The following is a 26,667-nucleotide window of genomic DNA, read 5'->3' as shown; positions in this document are numbered from 1 at the left end:
AACCAAATTAATTAGAATAAATAGTAGTATAGTTATTTCTGCATTTGAATATATCATTTTTATTTTGCCGACTGGCTTCAGACTTAAGTGGGCAGGCTGAGTGAGGGGTTCCTGTAGGATGAATGGGTGATGAGTAGACAGTAAGCTAGAGGTTCTTTAGTTGCCAAAATAAGGAAGATTTTATTTTGGGTGAGGAATATTTTAATTATTTTGCTCCTGGCAAAGCTCTTTAACTCTGTGTCTGTTGCAGAGGAACTAAGACACCTCATTCTCCACCGCCTTCCTACTCAGATGCCAGCATCCTCTCCGCTGTCCTTGTGGAGCTTATTCTCGGGCTCAAGCAGCTGCTGCTGCTGCTTCCTTGGTGCAGAATAAATGGGAGAGTCCCAGCTCTCCCAGATTAGATTAGATTATGTTAGGTTTGATATATAATGAATTACTTTATTTATTGCTCTCTTGACAATTTCTGCTGTTTTTATTTGTTAACTCCAAGTTTGGATATTCTCTAGGACATGCCTGGAGAGAACTGTGCCTGCTTATGGTGTTTGAGAATGGTGTTTCTTCTGCTCTAATTCCTCCACTTGTTTGATCCCATCTGCTTTCTGTCTTCCTGGAATTTCTATTTCTGGTCTGCTGATGGCACCTTTTCTGTTTTCAGCACCATTATGATTTTTTTTTCTCTTTTTCAACATATCTTTTCTATGATTTCATTGGGATTGTGGGGGCAAGGAGAATCAGACATGTTTTCTCAGTCTGCCAACTTGAGTCGGGGGCTTACACTGTTTTTCATAAAGATAGACTTTCTCATGCTGATAACAAAAGTTTCATTAGATTGTGAAGATACTGCTGTATAATAATTTTCTTTATTGACACATAGGATATAGATAACCTGGTATTAAATTATGAATATGTAAAATACTCATTATGCATCTCCAATTCTAAAGTTGGGAGAATATGTTAATATAGGGTCCAAGATCAGTCTGTCTCTCATGTCCTTTTATTTTTCTCACTCCTGTCCTTTTCTGTGTTTACAGAAGTTCTTATTGTCACTTAGGCTTTTTCCAGTATTCCCTGCATTATTGGTATTGTTTTATTTTTCTTTCCATTTGTTTCATGATCCCTTTCTTTTCAGTTATCATTTCATTTTAATATCTTGTCTTACCTTCTTTTTATCTCCCCTATAAAATCCTGTTTCATAGAGGCAATTGTTGCAACATTTTTCTTTTTCTCTTTAATATCACAATTAAATAACTATCTTCAATTATTCTTCACTATTTTTGTTTGTTTATTTGATTTGGGTAACATTCCATTTTCGATTGCTCATTTCTGAATGAAATGAGTTTTTCATCTGCCAGATATTTTATAATAAATTCATGCAGAAAAGAAGAATTTTGTCCTCTTAAAATATGGAAGAGAGAAGTATTTGTTGCTAATTTTTTTTAAATATTAGAGTGAAAGAGGTCAGTAAGACAAGGGTGCTTTTTTTTTTTTTTTCCTGAAAAAAGTGTTTAGAATCTGTGATGTTAATAAACAAGCCATTATTTTATATTGTTTATATAGTCAGTGTTCTAGATAGCAGCAAATTCCAGATTTAAATTAAATGTCTTAAAGTCGAAAGAGCACAAAGTAAAGGAAATAATGTATGAGACTAAGGACAAAATGGTATCAAGTACCGAGAATTTTGAATCAGAGAAGAGATGTTGGTTTTTCTTATACAACTTTTCATAGAACACTGGGGTAGTTAGAATCATTATCCAATCCTCCTTCCCCCCACCTTCATCTATTTAAGCTGTTATACTAGGAAATAAAAATTGTTAAAGGTTCTGGCCAAAAACAATTATTTGTTTATGTATGTATGTATGCCACATGTGCTATTCTTCCAAGTCCTGACCTCTTAATCAGCCTTCTCCTGTTTGAGCACCTGAGAAGACAAACTTAAAATCGGGAGAGGAAAAGGACAAGAGATCCTGAATATTAAGCGCATTACTGGTTGTGTTTCTTAGTCGTTTTCTATTGTACCACTTATGCCTTGAAAAGATCTACAACAATAGTATTTGGGGATTGTATGCGGGAAGGGATAGGGCTGGTTATCTTACTTTTAACTATTGTTAAATATTCTTGTGTAAAATTACATTGTTGGAAAAAATTTTGGAAAACCATTTATTGCATTAGTTTTCTATCTCTCCAGTCCTTTTTCAGTAGGATATTGGACACTGTAATAAGTAGAGGAGAATCACGCTGAATTCTTTAAATGTTACCAGGAACACAAAACCATGCCTCCTCAGCGTGCATTCCTCTTCAATGCGTGCTATCATTCCTCACTATTGGAATTTCCCCCTTATATTTATCCTTAGTTTTTGCCATAATATTTCATTAATTGCCTCCTAATTGGAGATGTTTATCCGTACTATTAGAGTCTAGAAATGTAGATTGAAGGATATAAAAAGTCCTATGAAAATTCACATCAGCACTGGGGTTTAGATCCTAGTTTCTATTTGCCATGATTCTTTTTATGTATTAGGCTTGTTTTTGCATGTAACCTCCACACATTTAATTTAACTCATATTCCATTCAGACTCACTACTGGGCCAGTTGCCTTTAAAATCATGCTTTTAACCTACGTATTACTAAATGATCATTATATAAGAAAAAACACATGAGGAAAAAAGTTCCACTGTGGCCAGTGTGATATAGATGGAAGTCATTTGCATGCTTTGCTTAACACCTGGATAACATGAAAGGATAGTCTAAGGATGGTATACCATGTGTGGTTCCTCATTTCTCACACATTGATTCTTACATATCTTTCTAAACTCAGCTAAGAATCTGAGGCCTAACAATATGAAGCCTGTAGAATGGTAGACATAAATATGATTTATAGAATTATGTCAATCTTAGGATCATTCTGAAAATATTTCAAAGTAAGAAGAATTTCAGAGAGATGTTTAATTTGTCTGTGAAATTTCAATAGGGAACCTAATATCCTTGATTTGGTAAGACAAAAGATAACCAAGTGAAATGATTTCTGCAAAGTGGGAAATAAAGTACCCGGAAAAAGTCTTCAGTAAATACTCTTAAATCTTTCTCTCTTTTTCTTTCTTTTACTTTCTTTCTCTCTTTTTCTCTCTTTCTCTCTTTCTTTCTTTCTTCTTTTTAAACTCTTAGTCTTGAAAACAAATATTGGCCAACAATACAGATTATCATTAAGTGAGAGCTCTTGTCTTGAAGGAAAACTACATGTGTCTGGAAGATATTGAAGTTGGAGGTTGTATTTGGTTCACCTCATATCATTCTCTGGGTTTCTTTTATGTCTGAGTTCCATTGTTATGTTATGCTGTAATCATGCTGATGTAAATAAATCATTCTTTTGGTATTGTGCCTTGCTCAGTGTTTCTTCAAAATAAATAGGAGTAACAAGAATAAACAGTCTAATTTGGTCAGCCATTATCATCTGGTAGTTTGCAAGCAAATATGCCAGCAGAAGCTGAGGTCCAGACAGCAGTGGATGGCCACGGCAGCAGGATGGCCACAGCGGGTCTGATGAAAAAACCCAACTTCCTGAAGAGCCCATTCCTAAGGAAAGCTTGGAGCCTAGGGAGCAGTGATCTGTAGACTATGCCCACATACACTTCTTTCTTTGTAAAACTTGAGCAACAAACTCTTTCATAAGTTAAAAACAAGCAGTGAAAGGCATACCAACACACATAAGAAGAAAACGCTGAAAAATGGCTCCTTTTGTGATGAAGTCATAATAGTTACATAAAGTCTAGCCTTTGATCCCATCATATGTGAAATAGATACTGATTTAAAATTTATATGGTTGCTCTTATTCTTTTCAATCCCTCCACCTTTATTTTTTTTTTAAACATCTAAACAAAGTGACCTCATTGTTTTCCATTGGACATTTTTTTAAACATTGGCTGGGATGATTGAGATTCAGGAATGTGGGAAAATGGATTCCCAAACCACGTCCCTCCCCTTTCATTCTGAACTGTAATTTTTGGCTTGGCTTGAATCACAGTCATCGCATTTCAGCCTGAATCTCTCTGTAAAGTGATCTTTCTTAAACATTTCTCTCACTCATCAAGGGATCAGAAACAAAGCTGTTCTAGTCTTTCAGCAAAACACTTACAAGCAGCTTTTACAGAGAAGTTGCAAGAGCTAAATTTCCTCTAAAATTGTTTGAAAAGCGAACAGTTTCAGTGCCTCGTTGTCCTTTTTTGTGAATCTTGTCATCTGTATGCCATGAGCTCCAGCAGCTATTTTAATCTGCTTTTGTTTGCAATCCATTTGGTGTCCACCCAAGGAAATGCAGGTGATTCTAATTAACTTACTGCTGAAGATGTAGGAAAAAATATCTCAACTGTGTTGTAGAGAATTATACACTTAAAATCTTTCTTCTGTTATTTATAACATATTATTAATGAAAATGATTATATGAATATATTTACCACCTAGTTCATTGCCGTTCATTTTTTTAAATCAATGAGGCTTATGACATAGGAAAAAGCCACACACATACACAAATACACAGACACAATACAGACCCCAAGAATGCTTGCCAACTTTAATTTAACAAGAGTAGCAACTTAAAAATAACATTATTTTTACTTTGTGCAACATAGTTTAATATCTGAAATAACCCTGTTCCAATAAAAACCTATTGAAATACTCTCAAACCTAACTCTGCCCTGAAGGTAAAAGTGATTAATTGAAAGATTTTGGCAGATCTCTGCTCACCACCAGGGCAGTTTAATTTAGAACACATTCAACCATTTCTCAGTGTCTCTGTGTTGGTGGAGCTTAACTTTTGATCTTCTTTGGGGAGGTGCCTCTAATTCAGACCCTTTGGCTAGCCACTTCCTGGAGGTTTTGATGTCTTGCCTTGCTAAGCATTCAGGTGAGAGAGAGCTCTTTCTGGCTGCTGTTTCTAAAGTGGGATAGGAAAGCTGAATTCCAGCCTCAGAGTCAAAATATTCTACCAAGCATCAGCAAAGTCCTATTTCGATCACAGACAAGATGGTGCTTTTCACTTCTTGATGCTCTCCCAAACTACTGAGAAATTCGACTGTCATTAGACACTTTCCTAGTGAAAGAAGATGTTCCTAACCATGACAGTGAATGAGACTGAAAAGATTGAGCCTGTTTTTCTCAGGAAACATAAACAAGATTATTGTTTTCTTTTTGAGAATACGGGAGAGACTATCATGTGGGGATTGTTAATACTTCTGCTAAACAGAAAGACGGGACTAGGATATAATCCTCTCTGTTTGGCAGATTGACCTCTGCTAAATTGTAACTAAATGGAAAGACAGAAAAATTCCAATATATTATGGATGGAAAGACCTTCAGTTGGTGAACTCCAACTCTCCATGCAACTTAACAAATAGTGATTAAAACTTACTATGTTGCAATGTGTGCTAGGCATTGGGGATATAGCAAAGAACAAAGAGAGACAGCCCAGTTATTATGGAGCCATAGCACTAGCATTGTTCTGAGGCACTTACAGTGAATCCTGCATGCAAACTCATGAATTAGTGACAATGGCACCTGCAATCTCTAATATTTTCACATATACAACACATCTGAGCAATACACTCAGGTTGGTATATGTGTTCTGTAGCCAGCTTTAGAAAGAAACACCATTATGATATATATTCAATTTCATGTTATATCCCGAAATAGTTAAGCAATATATGTTATATATGTGTGTGTGTGTATACATATATATACACACATGATATGCTCTGCAATATTAACAGTGATTATCTGTGTAAGGTGGGATTATAAAAATGATTCTGGTTCTATTTGTTATTTTATGTATTTCCCAACTATTCTATAATATGTGTATCTATGAATATATACATATCCCTCTTATGAACAAATAACACAATAATTTATTTTATTACCAAAACATTATGCCATAGAGTACACTTCTTTGTTATGACATGGGTTTATATTCCCACAGGCTCATTTGAAAAAGAGTGAGATGTTATCCCAAATCAACTGAGTGTCCTTGAATGTTCTACTTTATATCTCTAAATTAGCGGAAAGATGCTTCAAGATCCATGATATCAGATTCCAAATCTTTGTGAGACATGGTAGAAATCTCAAAATTTAAGTATTTTATGAACTGTTCCTTTATTGGACAAATTATATCCAGGTTTAGAGATATGAGTATAAGGTCTCTGGAACAGAGCTGAAAAGACATAGTCATTTTCCCTAATGAGAAGCTCTACCTATCCCTGGACAACTTACGCCATTGTGATTCATGATTTTAGGACTGGTACAAAAAGACATACAGAGATAACAGCCCAGAGCTAGCACCAAGGTTGACTTTCTTAAGTTCTATTATCCACTATGAGTAGAAAGGTTAAGCGAAGTTTTCTTTTAGTGATGTAGGAGGGCCCTGTCTTTTCAGCTTCATTCTTGACTATTTGAAGGCTGTTAACCATCTAACAAAGAATTGCACACACTCTAGTTACTCAAAACATTACTTGTTGACTTATAAAAAAAGGCATTCCAATACCAATTGTTCCCTTATTTAAACGCATCTAGCACCAGTGTAACACAAACCAGATTTCCTGCTTCTGGATGATTTTGTCACATAGGTACACATAAAAATCTTATTGAAATATTTGTGTATGTGTGTATATATATATATTTTCATTTGTGTGTATATATGTATACAATAAACAATATATACACGCACACGTATTTAGCATCTATCATTAGATATTTAGCATCTATCATTTCTTTCTGATCTATTGTCATGGAAAAAAGGTATATTAAACTAGGATGTATGTATGTTGATGTTCATTAATATAATATTTATTTAGTGTCTACCCCGTATATGTGATCTTCTAAGTGGTAAGAAACCAAGTTGCAAAGACGTTTCATGTTTTCCATAGTATGAAATTTAAATGAGTGTTTTAATTTTCCCATTTCCCCAAAGGGCTGGCAGATTTTGGATTTTGAGAATAATAATAGAAAATCCATGGTCAGTCACTATAGCTGACTCTAGAAGTGCTATAGAAAATAGAAATGAAATATTATCAATTTGAAGACCTGGACCTTACGCCATCAGTTTCCAAGGTTAGTCTTAACATTAATTGCAGAAGCTATATTTATGGTATTTCTTCAGAGGTTTTGGCTTAATAATTCTGTTTTAAAATATTCCTTTTAAACAACTTTGCTTATGTCTAAAATTCTGCAGTTAGAATTTCATTCCTTTGTCTTTAAATCCCACGGAGGGATTTCGCATCAAATCTCACTACTCATGTGCACTTTCGTGTGGATTAATCTTTTAGATCTTGTCCTGAGAGCAGCTTTTAGCTAAAAAGAAAGCAAACACAACAAGACTTCACTTGTGTAGGACGTGGGGCAGGAAGAGATGGAGGATAAGAGGTCAAGTGTAATGCATAATGGGAGATGAACAGAAAGAGTAAGTGGGTGTACCATATCGGTTTCCAGCTAATCCCAAAGGGAAGTTACCATTATCCAGTGCTCACCCTGCGTGGATTTCCACTGTTTTCAGCTACACCAACATACAGGGAAACGGAGTGTTCTTACTGTATTTAAAGACTTGGGGGAGGAGAGGCACATTTTTCAGTTTGACTAAACACAATTTATCCTTAAACATGATTTATTCGTATCATCATCATGATTTTCCATCATATGGAAAGTGTAATGAATTATCTATCTTTCTTCAGGGCCAACTTATAAAATGATTTTTCTTTCAGGTGAATGTAATGCTCTAAACTGAGGTTCTAAGCTGAGCTTATACAAACCCATATAGGGCTTTGCTCTACAGATGGAAATGGTGTAAAGAGACACATTGTTCTTTCTTGGAATGATGAGATCCCTGAAAACCAAGCTTGTGTTCTCTCTGGGTAGGGCCTGCAGAAAATAGTCTTGGAGACTTCTCCCACTGCGTCATTCTTCTGCACCTGCACCATGTGTGGAGCTGCCCGTGTATAGACCACTGGCTCCATCGACACCTCTCATCCCTCTAGAGGCCTTAAGTCTCCCTGGAACTCAGGCTAAGGCTCGGCAGCCTCAGCTGGAGACACATGGCCCTGAACGACAGCAGCCTCATGAGGTTGTATATTCCCAACCTGCTTTCAAGTTTTAAAAAAACCTTAACAGAGACTATTAGTCTCAAACAAATGCATTTTTGTTAATTCATTGGGCAGAATATCCAAAGAAAATAATGACCCTATTCTACCCAAGTTTAGAGCAAAGTGAGCTACAAGCAAAAGTCCTAGAGAGGAGGAGGTACTAAGCTTGAAAGCATAGCTTGCTTTTAGAGGTGACGGTATGACTCCTTTTCCTTTCTTTGTCTTACCCAATAGAACAGAACAAAACCTTTTCTTCCCCGGTGCTTGAAAATACTCTACTAGGAGACCAAACAATTTGATGATAAATTATTGATACCTTTAAAACAATTATATTCAAGGTAATACTCAAAAGGGTGTCTAAACTTCAAGCTAAGCTACATAAATGATATAAATATATAAGAGAATATAGGTGGTATTCCTGTCAGCTTTGCCAGGAGGAGGGTATTGAAGGTCAGACATGGTGCTCAGGGGAACATTATGGAATACTGTAACCATCTAGCAAAGAAAAAGAAGGATGCAGGCAAATGAGGACCCTGAATCTGGCCCAGAGTTGTCCTTGTTCAGACCCCACATTGTGCCCCTATGAGAAGTTTCACTAACAAGTTTGTAATGGTCTTTTCATGATTTCAGGGTTTCAGACTCCTTCCAAATTTTACCCAACCTACCAGCATTAGTTATAAAATCTTGTCATAAATATGGAGCAAAAAATTCACTAATTGACAATGTTTAACAAGTGAGAAGCATTCCCCCACCTTCAATCTTGTCAACCAGGAAAATGACAATAAATTCAGGACTTTGAGTGTAAAGATCTGTTTTCATTCTTATATGCCATGTATGTTAGAAACAGCAGACAAGAGGACACTTCAAACACCTAAGTGGGGTTGTTGTTCATAAAATAGCATTTTTGTGTGATCTCCAACAATTTTAGTTAAACAGAAGCATTGTTAAGTGTTTTTTTTTGTTTCGGTAATGGAAATTTGTGGGAATTAATTAAAAATAAGGAATTTTAAGAATTCCTTTTAACTCTTTCTCCTCTACACAAAATATTACCCACTGATCTATCCATGGAGTTAAATGCAATATCATTTCAAATAGTAAAGGTCGCTATATTTTAGTCTATAATGATAAGGGAAAATATTGCCAAATTACATTATTTTGACCGGTGATCATTGTTTTAGAGTCTCTGGTTATTACCTTTTGCACATAGCACTCTAATTGTTTCTGTTGGCTCCTAGGAATCCATAGACTATCTCTAGAACTATTTTCAGTTAAGAAGAATTAATTTCTAGAATTAATTAAATTTCTATTCTAATAACTTTCCTCCTTATGTATCTTTTCCTGTAGTTTGCCCAGTTGAAAAAAAATTGTTTTATCTGCTCCTATCCATAAAAAGCTTGAGACAAGAAGTCTTTCCAGTGGGAAAAGAATTTGATTGGAAAACATGGACATACATATATCAGACCAAGGATTAAAAGATGAACATTATACGTGAGGAAACATTACAAGAAGCTTTCACTATGTTAGTTTTTCCAAGCCAGTGTTCCAAGCCAGTCTTGGATTATGAGTGAAAAGTAAGAGCTCTGTACTGTAACAGGTGCTGGCAGGAAACTCCCATTAAAGCTTATGGAAGTTATGCCTGTAAAGTCCTGGCATCCGAGAAAATTCTCACGTAAGAATGCATTATGCATCAGATTTTTCTCACTAGAAAAACAATACGAGGCTGTGACTACTTAACAATATTCCCAGTCACTATTTTGTTAACATCATCCCTCAGTGATGACATCTGTGATGAGCTTGTGTTATATGTAAAGTATATATCAGCCTTCATTTCAACACTGAGAACGTGCATTTCCTTCTGCATATAACAATAGAGATGTTGGTCTACCATCTGTCTGTTCTAATCAAAGCATAAACCTGAAAGGATTTTTTTCCCTATGTAATCAATAGACATATTCATCTATACTCTGAAGATTGACTCTTCATATTCAACATGGTAAATATTTATAAGATTTTACTGGAGGTAGGAATACAGTCTATAGAGTATCAGGTAGTAATTAACAAAGCTTTGAAATCTGTCATATTGACTCATATTGGGAAGCACTAGCATTGTATGTGGCACATAGTGAGTGCTAATAAATGTCAACCTCTTTTTCCTTTCATAAATCACCCCATATCTGTATGACCACACCTTCAAAGACTAATGGCGTAATTTTTTTAACATAAACTTGCCTACTTTAAAAGTTAACAAATAAGATCTCTTTCTCTGATCAAGCTCAATTTTCTAGCCTATAAAGTCTAGAGGTTAAACTATTTTTTTTTACTGACATTTGCGTGTTGAATACAGCTAAAGAAAATTCTCTTATTCTATTCTATTAATCTACTATTTATAAGGAATTTGCTTTAAGCCCAACAGATAGTTTGGATTTAAAGCATTTGTCAAGTTAAGAGCTGAGATCAAAATTTAGACAGTAGTGAACGTTAGAGAAAGCCCACTGCAAAGGCTTGCGAGCCCGGGTATATCCAGAGGTACATATCTACATCTAGGTTTGCAGCTACACTATGGATTAAATGTTACTACCTTACATTTGTATATTTGTTTTTGTAGTTTTAAATATGCTTTTCATAGACCTAAAAATATATCTTTAGTAAGATGTCCTCAGTTAGGGTAATATAGCTACCTTCCAGAACACACACACACACACCAGCACCAACCAGGCAATCTGCCAAAGTGTGGTTGCTGTGAAAAAGGTTTTGCTTTAGGGCAATAGCAAACTGGCTCACCACCCCGCTGCCCTGTCCACTCCTCACCACATGGTTCTTTGCTGTATCCTTAACTTCCCCTCCCACAGTGAGGGAACATTTCTTCGGACTGTTTTATTGCCAATACATTTTTACTTTGTATGATGAAATGAAACAAGGGACTGGTTTCATTAGAAGGAGAGGTAAACAGAGCATTAATTAAATTTGCTGATGATACTAAATTGGGAGGAACTGTGGACATCTGTGAAGACAAAAGAATCATACAAATGGACTTAAGGAGTTTAGAAATACGAGCAGGAAATAATAAAATGAGATTCAGCCTTAAATAATGCAAGCTAATACATTTGGGAAAAGATAATGAGAAACATGACTATTCAGTGGATGGTAGATGCCTGGAAAGTGGTGATGGTGAAAGAGACCTAGGGGGTGATAATGGGAAAAATTATACACAAACTTACAGGGAAGTAGGCACAATGCCTGGAGGTTTATATATAAAAGAAGGTAATTTTTTGAACCAGAAAGATGATAGTCTCACTCTTATAACACTGGTAGATCTCAAAAATATTATATTTAGCTCTAGTTAGTTGAATCCCTCAGGTTTATGAAGCAATGTAACACTATTTGTTGAGAAGCTAGTTTCTCCCCGTTAAGGATGAGAAAGTCTGTTTTGTCTGAAACCTGTCCTGAACACCAGAGTCATTGCTCTGTCTCTGCCCTGTCTTATCCTATCATAGACTCTTGCTAAAATGGTATGTCATGTAGATATAGATGTGGATGTAGATATTGATATGGATATAGATACATGTCATACCACACTGCAAAAAATGAACAAACAAACCTTTACTTTCATTTTTAAGGTAGTTTCTCTACCTTCTGGATAGTATGACTTATTATGTTTCAAGAGACACTTAATCACTATCCTCCTAGCGGTTCAATGACTCAGTATATAGGATTTGTTTCTCTAAGGATGGATGCATCGTTGGATGGATGAAAAGAAATCTTGGATAGTGCCCATCTAGTCATCCATTTAATCATCCATCATGAATTGAGCCCCTACCATATGCCAGTTTGGGTGTGCTAAGCACTGAGAAGACAAAGATGAACCATACTCAATCTCTAGACTCAAGTCCTCACGTTCTAGATGGGGAAACAGGTAATGAAACCAGCCACTACGGTTTCATGTAATAAGAGCTATATTAGGAGAAGCAAATCTGTCACTGAAACACTGTGGAGGGAGGGCTTAATAATGTTCAAGAGATCATGGAGGGGCAGTTGAGGATATGAGTCAGAGAATATTTCCTTGGAGAAGGTGACTCTTGTGCTATGTATGGAAGGATGAATGTGAATTTGGCAGATGGATGGGTAGGGAGAGGGTCTTTAGGGAGAAGGAACAGCACGTGGAAAGAATACTGGCCTTTGGAAAACTTCATGTAGTTGGTATTCCTGGAGCATAGGAAGCAGCTTATGAGGATATGAAGCTGGATAGTAGACAGAGGTCATATGCATCTTCTTTTTAATGAGAACAATTAGTGTGGAATTTTGTTTATCCTGATGGAGAAGAACCATTGGACCGTTCTAAGAAGGGATAACACAATCCTATTTGTATTTAAGAGGAATAATGTTGACAGCATTAAGAAGGGTGGCCTGGGCAGAAATGAGAACAAAAGCAATGATATCAGTTAGGAGGTTTATCTCAAAAGAAATTATGGGGGCTCAATCAAGGCCACAAGAGGTGAAAGGAGGAATCAGATCCAAGAGCTAATAAGAAAGTAAAGACCATTAGACTTGGTGAATGATGCTGTCTGTAACGAGAGAGAAGAATTTAAGATGTCCAACATATTTCTTTTTAGGGCAATAGGGAAAATAGGTAATGATGCCATTGACTGAATTAAGGAATAGAGGAGAAGGAATAGTTTTTTGGGTAAAGTGATAAATTTAGTTAGAAAACGTTGAGCTTGAAGGGCCAGAGGAAAATTCAAGAAGGGTTGTTCCTAGACCTTAAGCCTGAGTGTAAGAAATAGCTTGAGGGTTCATTCTCATATAGGAACTGTCGGAGTCACAAATTAAATCCAGAGGAAATGCATTTCTGGTTCTGTTAAATTCTAGGCCAAACACATGGACTCCAATATTATGCTATGCAACTCAAATACATGCCAACTGCCTACCTTCAAGAAAAAAGAAAAGCTTACTACAGTGATTACAATACCATCTGTTAGAGATATTCCCGTGTTCTGTAGGGAGACTAAAGAGTTAAGTTAGCCTAAATTGTCAAAAATGCAAAATGTAACAAGAAGAGCATCGTTTTTAAAACAAGAAAAACAATAATCCTATTTTAGTGATACTGGTGTATTCAAAGTCTTTATAGAGCTTTTGATAGCATCAGCAGAATTTAACTTTTTTCTGCTCTGCAGTAAATTTGGAGAAAATGAAATTAATATCCAATAGTAAAATCATGTCAGAATTTTGAGTATTGGTATCCTGTCTTCATTAGCTTCAAATTGATAGGTCTATATAACGACCACATATTTATTTCAAATTCTTTGACAGACTCTTTCAACTCAAAAAAGATATCATCAAATAAAAATTTCCTGAGATTTACATAGAAGATAAACACCGAATCAAGAAGGTGAGATGTTCAGAGGGAAGTGAACTAACACAGAGCAGTATCAACAGGGTATTGCAAGTTGAATTAAAGGAAAAGATGTGGTGCTCAACTTTCTGTGTGGTTACTGGACCCAAGTGTACGTCTGACCATTCTCAGGCCTGTCATCTACTTACTAGTCATAGTTGCCATTCAATTACTTGATTAAAAACAGCAGGCTGTTGGTGTTGAAACCATGCCTAATGGGATAGGACTTCCTCTGATGAAAATGAGTAGAGAATTGATATTCTTTTAACTGCTACATGGTGAACTTAAACGGTGTATCCACAAATTGATGAGCACAAAATCTTTAAGGAAATGTAACTTCAATTGTTTAGCATAGCCGAGTATGGATGGAAAAGAATGATATCACATGCAAAATGATATACTATCATCAGAACTGGTTTAAGTGTTTAAAAGGTAGGTTTGAAAACCATGTTATTCACTGCACATCATGCAGCTGACTCCAACCAATAACTGTTGGTCTTCGATCTGTTCAGTTTCAACCATATGCAGGTATAGCAATGGTGTGCAACTTTCCAATGAAGATTTAAGCAATGTTGAATATAATTTGACCATTTGTTCTCATTTATTGAGAATCAATTATGTGCCAGGCACTGTGTGAGAAGTTAAAAACAGTTCCATGATTCCTATATGAAGGAGTACACACTGTACTGGAGGCAATATTTTAAATACTTCTCTTCTATAAGCTGTGCTTTCCTCAAGATAAATCTTGGGGCATTCTTATTTCCTTAAAAAGAGTGTGATTTTACATTTTGGGTCTTCAGTCTACCATAATCTGAGAACTCTTCCAGCAGTATCATTTCAGAGCTATTTTGGTTTTGCACAGTTAGTTTTTCTTCTAAAAGTGTCCTACCCTTGGTTTTTTTTTTTTTGTTTGATTGTTTTTTCCTGAACTGAAAATAGGAAGTGGCTTGAAAAGTATAAAATTTGGCAAAAAGGATAAAACTAGCAAAGAAAAGATTATTTTGAACCCAAGAAAAACATTTCTAACTACACAGCCTGTTAGTCTCTAAGATAACCTCTCACAGAATTTAGAAAATCTCCAAGACATGAATCTTCTACGGAGATGAGTAAATTACTCTAAAATATCCTATAGAGGAAAATATGTCATATTCAATTATATAGACCTAGTTAGGTCTCCTGGAATCTGTATGTCTCTTTTATTATCTATGTAGATTAATGATTAATGCTTAAGTTGGACATACTTCATCTGAAAGTGTGAAAATTCCTTTGAAAAGACTATTTTTTCCACATATTTTAAAAGCGAATGTTATTCATTAGAAAACACACAAAAAGTATAATATTTTGCTCTCATTCATAGCTTCCTGAATTAATTTAACACTTCTTAATTGTCATAAATTTTTAAGCTCTAGGTAAATACCTATAAAATATAACAAAATATATAAAAATATAAATAACATATTGTACAGATTCTTGTTCAACCAGTGCACAACAGATTACTTCACAAAATGGAGTGACATTCTTGTGAAAGTTTTGATAATTTATTTTTTTTAACCAAGTGGTTCACATTATGCAATAAGAATAAAAAAATTTCTATTTTAAAACTACAAATCCATTTTTGAATCCCAGGGCAACAAATATCTGAAAATCTCTCACTGCCTTGTTATTATTATTATTTTGCTCTCCTTTTTTGAAAACCTGAAAGCTTTCCAAATGCATGTGATTTTTTTTTTTCAAATTTTGTAAACATTTGCTTCCAGGCTAAAACATCCTGCCAACTTTCAGCCAAGATTATTTTTATGGTTGAACTATCAACTTCTGAATATAGGGGCAATATAATGGAAGAACTCCCAGACCCAGAACTCCCATCATATAAATGACACTGCTATAGGATATATTAGAGTATTGCATCTCAACATGTTGAGGTGTTGCTTTATTTAAATTCTCCATCCACAATAAGTGGCTAATTTCCTAGGGTATTAATTTTGGCTCTGTTTCCTTCCAAGTGACTCCAAGGGAAAAGTATGTTAAGAACCTAAACTTTAGAATGGGGATGGGAGTGGGAGTGGAGGTTGGACATTAGACTCAGGCTTTATCTGGGAAGAGATATTATTTATTCTTATGCATTCTGGACTGGAAAGTGTGGGAATATCCGCTGACTGATTTGACCAGAGCCACATTGCTGGATATGTTAGATAGCCTTTCTGGTTATTGAACTGCACATTTATTCCTACATTAACTTCTGTTATGTTTAAGCTCTCTTTTTGATAATGACTGTTGTTTATTGCTAGATGTAGATAAACTCTATTAAATGTCACTATTAAGAACAGTGAATTCGTTACTAACCAAGACTATTCACAGAACTTGTGCTCATTCAATGTAAGTTCGCTGTTCATGGCAAGATTTAACTTACACGTGTTTTCTTGAGCAAGCGTAACTTTTTCCAGAACAGAGAAGCAGGTATCAGGTAACTATGGCAGATATGGTAACTGGGTTCATCAGCCTGCCTTCTCTTCATTACAGACCTCACAGGCGTGCCCTTTTATCCACATTTGTTTTCTTAATTGTAAAAACAGCTTTTTTTCCTCTCTCCACCTTGTCATCTCTGATTTCTTTGTGTTGTCTTTTCCCAGTTTCTCTTTTATACTCTTGCTGGCTGTTTCCTGTTTACTCGTTTTTGATTTTGTCTTTCCCTCCAGCCCTGAGTGTGGCTTTCTTACAGACACAGAGGCCCCAGCATGACTACCCCAAAGAGCCAATTCCAACTTGGACCCAGCACAACACTATGCTGTCAGGAAGGTGGCTGTCGTTGGGTTGCATTAAAACAAAACAAAACACCAAAACACTGAACTGGGCTTAATTTTAACTCAGAAGTAAAAACTAAGGAAAATCCGCTACAAACTTTCATGGAGCTTCTTTGAGGATCATCTCTATTGTAAACGCATACAGATGCCTAACTTTAGGCAAGAAAAGCAAGCACTTAAAAAAAAAAAAAACAAGCAACACATAGGTCAGTGCCCTCAGAAACATTTTTGCTCTGTCCACAAATATTCTCTGGGGAAAAAGAAAAAGCGCTTATCTTAAACTCTTAACTTTTTTTGAGCATGTAATTTTTATCAGTTTGTTTTGTTTTTGTTACTTTTTTTTTTTCACTCACTGCTTATAAAACTAGCAAGCAGAAGTCTCTCTGGAACAAGATAGAATCATAAAAGTTTTCAAGAATCTCGTCACAAACTAAACAGTACAAATTGCACATTCTTCATGGAAGTATCAGGCTTTAGTGCGTGCCTGGATCCAACTATAATACATTATCCCAAAGTGGGAAAGAATGAACAGTACAAAATTAGCAGAACTGGGAGCAGAGCTTGTCTAGTAAAGGCAATATGATCTGTACTTTAGGGGCCTGGTTCTCCGGCAATGGGAAAAGACTACGTAAAGTTTTATTTTTGCAAGCGAACACTTGGTGGGATGTCAAGAGGCAAACGAGTGCACTGAGTTGAGCATCAGGAAAACTATTAGCAAGGATAATGCATGGTGTGTCTTATCACAACAGCTATACTACCATCATACCTTTTATTTATATAATAAATACATCCACGTGCAAGCCTTACCTATTATACAAATACAACATATCTAGTAAATATCCACATATTTATGCAAATTCCATGTTATAAATTTTTATGTCAGGTAAGTATATTCCTGAGTAGGTGTATAACCACGCCTCCTTACGATATTAAAAAATATGTCCAAGTAAACATTCACACAATTAGAGAGATAGATTTCATTTAGAATGTCACAGGCTTGTTAATGTGACATTCCCTCAAACTTCATGTAACAGCAGAAGAATTACCAAAAAGAAACAGTTAAGGTATAATAATAATTTTAGCCATTCTGTTTCCAAGTTGCTATAATCTACCCAAAGATAACTAATTGTTCAAAGTAAACATTCCATTCCAACCACAAAAGGAATCCATTACACAAACATATAATTCACAGTCATTTTTAGTGGGTTGTAAACAGTTTGGAATGAGCATAAAATGGGACAAAAATCAAAGTGAGCATTTTGAAATGAAAAAGTGTTTGCTACAAAAGGTCAGTCCCTTTGCTTGGCAAACTATGTAGAAAAGCCTGGGAAAATGCTGATCACACAAGCAATGAGGGAATTTTAAAGCCAACAGCCTCCTTGTTTCTTTAAACAGACATCGGAACCTATAACTGGATCCTGTCAAACAAGCGACAGCAAAAAAATATAACAGCTGCTAAGAAGTCAAGTTGAGAGATAAAGTTTTCGAGGCTAAGGACCTTCTCAGAAGTAGACTAAAGGTCTTTCTTAAATCTTTAAGGAAGGTTATGGATTCCAGGGTGGCTTTTAGGCACCGAGTCAAATATGTAACTTTGTGTATCATTCTTGTCATAGAATTCTGTGTTCCAGAAAAAAGAAAGAGAGGACAAACTTGTTGACTAGCATCTGCTGAGGCATTCTACAAAGTAGCTGATAGCTGGAATCATCAAATTTGGAAGACCTGGTATCATTTATTTTTAGTTGTGATTTCTATAAAAACATATACAATTTACTATCTTAACCATTTTTAAGTGTACAGTTTAGAAGCGTTAGGGACATTTACACGGTTGTGCAACAGATCTCTAAGTATCCTTTTAATGTTGTTAAATAGTTTGGGGGCATATTAACAGAACTGGGACTCATGGAGGAAGAATGTGTCGTTAAACCCTATTCTAAATGATGAACGCCAATCCAAATGAAAATAAATTTTTTTTAAACCAGTCCTGTTTTCTTATGAACAAAAGTATATTGGATGCATAAAAATATGTTTAGGGTAGAAATATGTTCATTCATTTAGTTAACTCCACTACTATATAAAAGAAGTCTTCTGCAGTGGTTGGTATTGTAGGGTAGAAAAAGGATTTGTTTACCATTTAAGGGATGTCTTTTTGGATATTTCACACCAAGTGACTCCTTATATTGTATTGTTACAATGTGTCGAGAAGATAACCTGGGAAATAAGGCCAAATTAAACTTATCCTAGTCTTAACAGGAGGCTAAAACCACGCAAGTAGGTGTTCATTATTGGGTGTTTATTACTTCATTTTAAAAAATGTTTACTGAAAAATTGTATTGTTTAAGGAATAGAACATGATGATTTGATGTGATTACTATAGTCAAGATAATGAACATATCATCTCCTCACATAACTACCAACTTTTTTGTGCTGACGCGAGTGCCTGAAATCTATTCTCTTAGCATATTTCCAGTATTCAATATAGTATTTTAACTATAGTCATCAAGCCGGACATTAGATATTTAGATTCATTTATCCTATGTAATTGCAACTTTCTGCCCTTTCACCAACATCTCCCCATTTCCCCCACTCCATGCTGTGTCATTTTTAAGCAGACAAACTTCCCCTACTTTTAAAAAAATTATTATTGCAATGGGTATTCTCTTTTCCATTATCTGTTCTTTACTTTCATAGCACTTGTCACAGTTTGGGCTTTTTGTGTGCCTACTTTTGTCTAATGTATTATATTCCTTCTAGTCTCAGCGGGTAGTACGGAGAATGACACATAGTCGGCACTAAATAGTTACCTGTCGCACAAATGCAACAAACACTTAGTGTCTGTTACTTTGTTCAATCAAAATTTATTGTGTGCTTACAATGCGTCAGGTACTGTGTACAGCTCTTTCGAAATAATGGACGTTCACAAAGAGAAGTCACTCAGTTACATGTTCTGATAAAAAGAACTATGGACTAAGGTCTGCATACGAATTACATCAGTTTAGGCTCTATGCTTTGTTTAGCTCAAATCTTCTAGGCCCTTGTCTCTAAGAAATACAAGTGGCCCTATTTTTAAGTAAGCAGTTTCTGCACACTTTTGAGGTCATCATAAACTACACAAAGTATTCTATAAAGCAGTGCAAAACGGACTTCTCACTGTTTAGATCTACATACCACCAGTATGTCACAGTGATTCCCGCTACATGCTTGTTCCCCGAGACCTCAAAACAAAGTGCCAGATGATCTCATGCTTTTGGTCACTTTACCACATGTATTGAGCTTAGCTGAACAATGATTCCATACTTTCGCAGATTGCTTTGGAAGAGGAAACATAAGTTGAGTTTCCATTGGCTACTTACAATAGCTCACATACATGGTCTGCAAGTGTAAAGACAAGGGAGAACGAACCACTTGGAAGAGCTTTAAAGACTAATATGCTCCTTTGCAGTTTTCTCTCCAAGTTTTGTGTGTATTTTCTAGGCTGAGCAGACAATATCTGAAGCCACAGAAATAACTTTAATCTAGTTGTAATAGTTGGTAAGGAGAAGAATGTTCTGGTGGTTTAGAGGAATAAAGGAAACCAAATCAAGATAAGGAAACATATTAAACAGGTTATTCACTAAATTGGTTTACGTTCGGCACACTAACAGATTTTCTTCTAGGCATGTCCAAGAGATGCAAAATTTAAAATGTAACTAATACCACCTTACCAGGGATGAATGAAGAATGCATCTTGTGTGGGTGGAATTTCCCTGGGGAGACTACAAGAGCATGAGCAAATTAGTTCTGCCAGGGCAAATAACCGAATGAATGAATGAATGAATGGATGGATGGGTGGATGGATGAATAGATGAATGAATTAATAAATGGTGAGATTTGCCTTCCTGACATTGTTTCATTTGGAATCAAGCATGTAAGAAGCATTGTAAAAAATATAGCTATGGTTTATAAATGATTTTTTTAAGGCAGAGGGAAATAGTCTTAAGAAAATAAGAGAGAAAGGAAACAAATCTTTTTTATAACAGCCAATGTGCTGCTGTACTGAGTATTGAGGCCATTTCCCTAAGACTGTGAGAGTAAACACACAGTTTTCATTAAATGTGCCTTTCCCATAACTGATCTGTAAGCATTTCCCATGACTCTGCAGTTGAGCATCTTGGCTGGAAGAGGAGCTGGCCATTAGAACGAGGGCTCTAGATATGCCGAGTCCCAGCCGTGCTGAGAGACTTGGCACCTTTATAGGCTACTTCCCAACACCAACCCCAGCATAAAATGTCATCAGAAGCCTGCATAAACAGTGGATTTAGAATCACATAAATTATTTCTTTCCTAAGGTGCTTTATGCCAGAATTTAGTAAAAACAACACTTTGAGTAAATAGAATTGGCATACAAATGTAAGAATATTAATCCAACAAAATGATCATAGAAAAATATAATCAAAAGTACACACTCATAAATCTTGCGATGATGTGAAAGGTTTGCCTTGTGCCTCTGAATTTTTATAGAACATTTCCATAGAGTTCCTTTGAGCTGACACTGCCAAAGTGCTGTGAATTATCAGTTGCTTTGTGGAACTGTAGTCTTTGAGTTTCATTAAAATGCTTAGGAATTATTTTAATAATCATATATGTGATTAGCGCCTGTCTAGTGCTGGATTTACAGATTCATTTTGGGAGTAAACATTGGAAAAATAAAATATAATGCCAAATACGATTGCTCCTGTCAGCAAAAAATACTGCCTTATTTTATTAAAAATCACCAACAAAATGCAATGAACAAAAGATATAGTTTCTATTTATAGATGTTTTCTCCTTTATAGTCTTAAGGTATCTGTACTCCACAAGGCTGTATCTAGCAGTTTTCATCTTGTCTGGGGTGTGTACAAAATAGAGAGCTACAGATCCGTGTTTCATATGTGCACACATCTTATTATGGACAGCTTCTCCCAAAGTCCTATTTGGATTTTAGCTCTAACATACAGTGCTCACACCATCAGAACTGAGTATTTCTAAGTGAAGGAAGATTTTCTGAAAATGACGATAATTTAGCTATTGGCAATAATAACATTGTAACGTTCTCAGTGATCCATTTTTGGCTTTAAGTACTTATTAAATAATACTTATTCCTAAAATATGTACTTATAAAACTAAATGAGATGACAACATGCAATAAAAACACATTTCTCTCTAAACTCCAGTTGACTTCTCTCCTTACAGATACCTCTCCTCATGTTCATTCTGTTTTTACTGTTTTCCCTTCTTTCTCCGAACTCTCAGCTCTTCTGTCTGCTGCGTTGATATGCTTTCCCCCAAAGCCACTATCTTCATCGACCTTCCCTACCCACTCGTCGCCTTCTTGTTATTCTCTCATTCCCTACCGATATGGGAATAACAGGATCCCAGGGCTGTCCTTACAGTATAATTAAAGTATGAATTTCCAGGAGTTGGAAATTGCAGACCATTTTTATTATGCTTCTATAATAAAGCCAGGTAACATTGAGAGAATTAAAATGGCTTTTTCCTAGCAGATAACTTGGTAAAGATTTTTTCCCCTTGGTTCTATTGTTTTAAGAAACTGGGAGCTGAAAATGGGAATAGACTCACCAATTCTTTTTCTGAAAACATCTCTATCTTTTACATGATATATATCCCCCTAGATCCTGGGAATATGTTGTAAACTTGTAACAGATGGTGATGAAGCTTCACATTTTTGTACAATACGTTTTTTGAGATTCTGCATCTACTATATGTACCTTCCAGGGAAAATGACCTTGAATGAATAAAGTCATAGTTTGAAGGAAAAACACCCCAAAGATAGACTAGCATAGAAATGATGAGTCAATTGGGTTTTGTTTTGTTCCCCTCAGTAAAATGAAATAATTTTAGATGGAAAACAGAATGTTGAAATACAGGAATCAAAGGTCATCTTCACACCAGAGGTGTATCTGTTAATTGTCCCAGGAAAACCAGTTGGCTGGATTCTGTACTGAACAGAAACATGGGGAAGATGGAATATCCCTGTTTGCAAGTAGGAATGCTATTTGCTTCACTTGGGTAATGTTGGGGGCTTACCAAAAACTGTTCTGGCACAACATCTCCCAGCATGAATGTTAGGAGGGTTCTAACACTGTGAGTGCTGATATTTTATGAATGTTTTATCACTGGCTTGAAAACAAGAAGTTTGCAATTGAATCAACAACATGGCAGACAGACAAAATATTAAAAAAAAAAAAAAAAGAACAGTAGTGGGAATTACCGATGTCCCTATTGTAAAAACAAACTGAAGTTAATAAGAAACTTGATCCTCTTAACCGATTAACAAAAGTCAAGTTTTAATTGCATGGCTTCCCAGACAACTCAAGTGATGCTGTTAACTTGAGCATTGGTTGTTTAGGGGGTGCAGTAATGGGGGAAATTGCTGCATATTCAGTTACCCACCTCTTTTTTCGACAGCTTCAATGCATTGCTTTACAAACCGTGGAACTGTGGAATTTTCACGTTCACACACTGTGTGCAGATGAGAGCCAAAAATTTGATCTGCAAAAGAAACAAAGATGAGCTTCATTAAAATCCAAGCTTGCGTTGTTCTTTAATTTGATTCTGTTTCCGTATCCACTGCATGCTGAAATCTGCATCTTGCATAGGAATCAATTTTTTGCTTTAATTCCAAAGTGTCTATTGCAGACACACAAAGACCATAGCTCCCTCCTTTATGGAACAGGACTCTGGCCCCAGAGAAAGAAAACTAACACTCTGCCATTGATTAGGTAGGGATGACTGAGTAAGTTATAGTCTCTCTGGGCTTAACTTTGCTGTCTATAAAAAAAAAGGACAAGGAATTAAGAAAACTTCTATAAAATAAGTAATCTTAGCAAATTGGCGTCCGGAGTGTTTTAGAAGAAATTCATCAATAATCATCAAAATTATGATTTTATCAGTATATTTAGAAGATTCATTCTGTGGCTCAATGGTGTTTGAAGAGGCAAGTTCCAGGAGACTTACTCGGAAGTGAATTTCTTAACATTTCTTCTGCCTCAAATGCCGTTCCTCTTCTCTAATCTAAGTATCCCCTTTCCCTTAGGGCTCAGCTCAGACTGCACTTTCTCCACAAACTCTTTCCTCCCTGTCTCAGCTTTGCGTCTCCTGTAACGTAGGTTCTTTGGAATACCAGTTCCTCAGGTTGTTATTAGGCAATTAGGGGAAAGGGCCTGTGATCAAAATGGTTTAGCAATGCTGAGTTAAACAAAGTTCAACAGGTTTCTTTCCTGTGTATTTATTTTTAGGGCCCGTGACATGCCAGTGTACACTGGGAATCTCCAGGAGGGGCTGGAGGATGCACTATTTTCCAAGCTTTTGAGAGAAGATCCTCTCATTTCAAAGTGCATTTCTCCAGACTACTGTTTGTGAGACACACTCTGTGAAATCCTAGCCTAGCCCCCTTATTTGGAACATGATTTATGCTACCTTGCACTGTATTTACATTTATAATATATGGAATGTGTTTTCTTGAAGCAGATTCTGAGTGGCTGCATCACCTGTGTGTTCTTACGGTCACCAGTGCTTACAGCCCGTAGGATTCACCTGTGGATTTTCTTTTTATTGTGATAAAATATACATGAAATAAAATTTACCACTTTAACCATGTTGATGTGCACAGTTCAGTGGCATTAAGTACATGCACATTATTGTGCAACCATCAGCACCATCCATTTCCAGAACTTTTTAAAGCAGCATAGATGTTTATTACTGATAACGAAACAAATATTTAGTAGGTTCAAGGGCTTCGCATCTTGCTCAGAATGAAATCCAATTCCCTATCACAACTTTCAAGGCAGTACGCGACCTGACCTTCCACCAGTTCATTGATTTCGTTTGCCTCTCCCTCTTCTCTCCCCCTCATTACTTGCCTGCAGCCACTGTGTCAACATTGCTGATTCTTGTCCACACCAAGCACACTTCTGCCTCAGGGACTTTGCACTTATTATATCTTCTACACAGAACTCTGTTACCCTAGGTCTTTAATCAATGGTCACCTTCTGGTGGGTCACCTTCCCTACCCACCTTTAAAAAAAAATGGCGACCACTGCCATTAGGAACTCCTCAGTCAGCTTGCCTGCCTTACTTTCCCTAGAGCACTTATCTCCACCTGACTCATTAGACTGAGGTGTTTACTGGTTTGTTCCTTCTTTTACTTAGAGTGCAAAACCCAGGAGAGTAAAAACTATATCTATTTCCTTTATGGTCGGGTCCCCAGTAACTGTACAATGTTTGACATATACAAGAAGTTCAATAAAAATTTATTGAATGATTGACTGTAAGACATCATCTTAATCATCAGTGGAGGTCGTCTATAAATTAAAACAAATATTTGTAACAGAATTGAGGAGAAAAACATAAAATGCAGCATAATAGAATGCCCAGTGATATATTATTATAAAGGGGTAGTCAAAATAGAGTGTGGTCAGACCTCAAGGAAGTCACAATTTTCAACCATTTCTTATAAAAGGTGATGGCTTGAATTGGGGACTATTTAGCCGGGGGGGAAGTAATTAAGGCTAAAACACCAATAATAACGTACTCCAATATGGAAATGTGTACTTCGATCCAAGAGACAGAAAGAAAATAAGCTCAAAACACATCAAAATAGTGTAGAGAAGTGGGAAATAATCATGACTATTCTCTTTGACTACTTCATCAAGGTACAAAGATTTGTTCAAAAACAGTCACCACTATAAGAAAGAATAACATAAAATATTATTTAAGAAAAAGAACTCAGAACTTCAGGTCAAATAAGTTTAACTGACTAGAGATTATAGTCAGGAAGAATTGCCATAAAGTACAAACCTTTTAGTAGAAATTATAATTCAAATCAATTTCACAAATATTTATTATCTTCTATCTTTATAGCAATGAGGTAGGCATATTAGACTGTAAAAAAGAAGCCAAGAAGTTTATAATCTTGTAAGGGTTAACAGAAGTATTCAAATAATATGCAAAAAAGAACATAGCAGGTGTCCTAAAAGGTACTGAGTACTAAGAAAGATGTCCTATAGCATAGGTCTTTTTGTGACATTTAGTGCAGATGTGGTGCACGTGTGTGTGTGTTTGTGTGTGTGTGTGTGTGAGACAGAGAGAGAGAAGTTTACAAGATGGAGGGCGTTTAAGAAAAATAGATTTATCCTGAACGAAGTGGATGTTCAAATCTGGAGAGAGCTTTTTTTCTTTTGATAGGTAGATACAGGAAGATAGAGATAAAGGCATTCTAGGACATTTACTTTTTCATTCATTAAGTTATTTGTAAAAGAAAATCCTGAGTGTCTGCTCTGTAGCAGGAACTAGGAAAGGCACTGGTAATACATTAACCAAGACTCAGTCCCTACACTCTGAACAGTCCTCCTCCAGTGGGGGCAACATATAAGTAATCAGGTAAGAACAGTTCATCATGAAAAATGCTATAACTGGGGAAGCACCAATGCAATGGGAGCTCCTGGTGGGACACCAGACCAAACTTGAGTGCCCAAGGAAGACTTCCCAGAGAAGAACTGAATCCCTGAGGATAAGTAAGACTTAAATTGATGAGGTAAGAGGCGGGGACAAAAGGGTGTTTGGGGAAGATGGAGGAGAGGGAATCAAACACAAGAATAAAATTGAAAAGCAGATGTTTGTGGTCAAGATTTGAAGAGAAGGTGAGGAGTAGAGACAGCAAATAGACTCTTCTGTAAAAGTTTAGTGGTGGGGATTAATTAATTATAAGAGAAGATGAGAAGGATTTTGAGTTGGGGTGGATAGAGAGAATTTCAACTGCAGGGCATTTTCAATTGTCATAATGCTCTGGAGCGGGTGAGGGGCACTACTGGCTATTTTCAGTTGTTACAAGGCTAGAGGTGGGGGAGGTGCATTACTGCCACTTACTGGGTGGTCCAGGCAAGTGCAGGCAATCCCTCACAGGGAAAACCATCCCTCCCTGACTGCCAGGAGCACCCTGGTGAGAAAAGGGCCGAAATGTATTGAACTTCATTAGAAAGAAGGGAGATGTTTGCTTCTGTTAGTTGCCAGAAAAGCCAAAAATTTTCTTCTCACTTCTACTTCTCTTTAAACTGGGTGTACTCACCCAAGAAGGCATGGCTGATAAGGTAAGGACCTAGCCCTCCACGTGAGCCTGATTATATCACAGGTGGTTATGTGGCCCAAGCTGGACCAGTACAAGTCTTCTTCCAAAAAAATGTAGAATTGGGATACTAAAGATTGAGGTGGCTAGCTCCAGGGATCTGAATTAGACATTGAGGGCCAGGAGGCAGCTATTTGGGGAGATGGCCATGTGCAATGGGTGAGTTGGCACAGGAACTAATTTGCAGAGAGGTGAATG

General features: G+C 36.3%; 1 protein-coding gene across 2 annotated transcripts in view; it reads right to left on the bottom strand.

The window, feature by feature from the left end:
* The window catches only part of ARHGAP15 (Rho GTPase activating protein 15), a 606,459-nt gene that overhangs the window by 206,133 nt on the left and 373,659 nt on the right, over positions 1 to 26,667 (bottom strand). For both annotated transcript variants that reach the window (XM_046657907.1, XM_046657908.1), the window contains exon 10: positions 22,740 to 22,838. In XM_046657907.1, the coding sequence (XP_046513863.1) occupies positions 22,740 to 22,838 (99 nt within the window). The remainder of the gene's footprint in view (positions 1 to 22,739; positions 22,839 to 26,667) is intronic.

Source organism: Equus quagga, chromosome 4 (genome assembly GCF_021613505.1).
Source record: "Equus quagga isolate Etosha38 chromosome 4, UCLA_HA_Equagga_1.0, whole genome shotgun sequence".
Classification (NCBI taxonomy): domain Eukaryota; kingdom Metazoa; phylum Chordata; class Mammalia; order Perissodactyla; family Equidae; genus Equus; species Equus quagga.
Note: the sequence above shows the minus strand (reverse complement) of the source record. Positions and strands in the feature narration are given on the sequence as shown.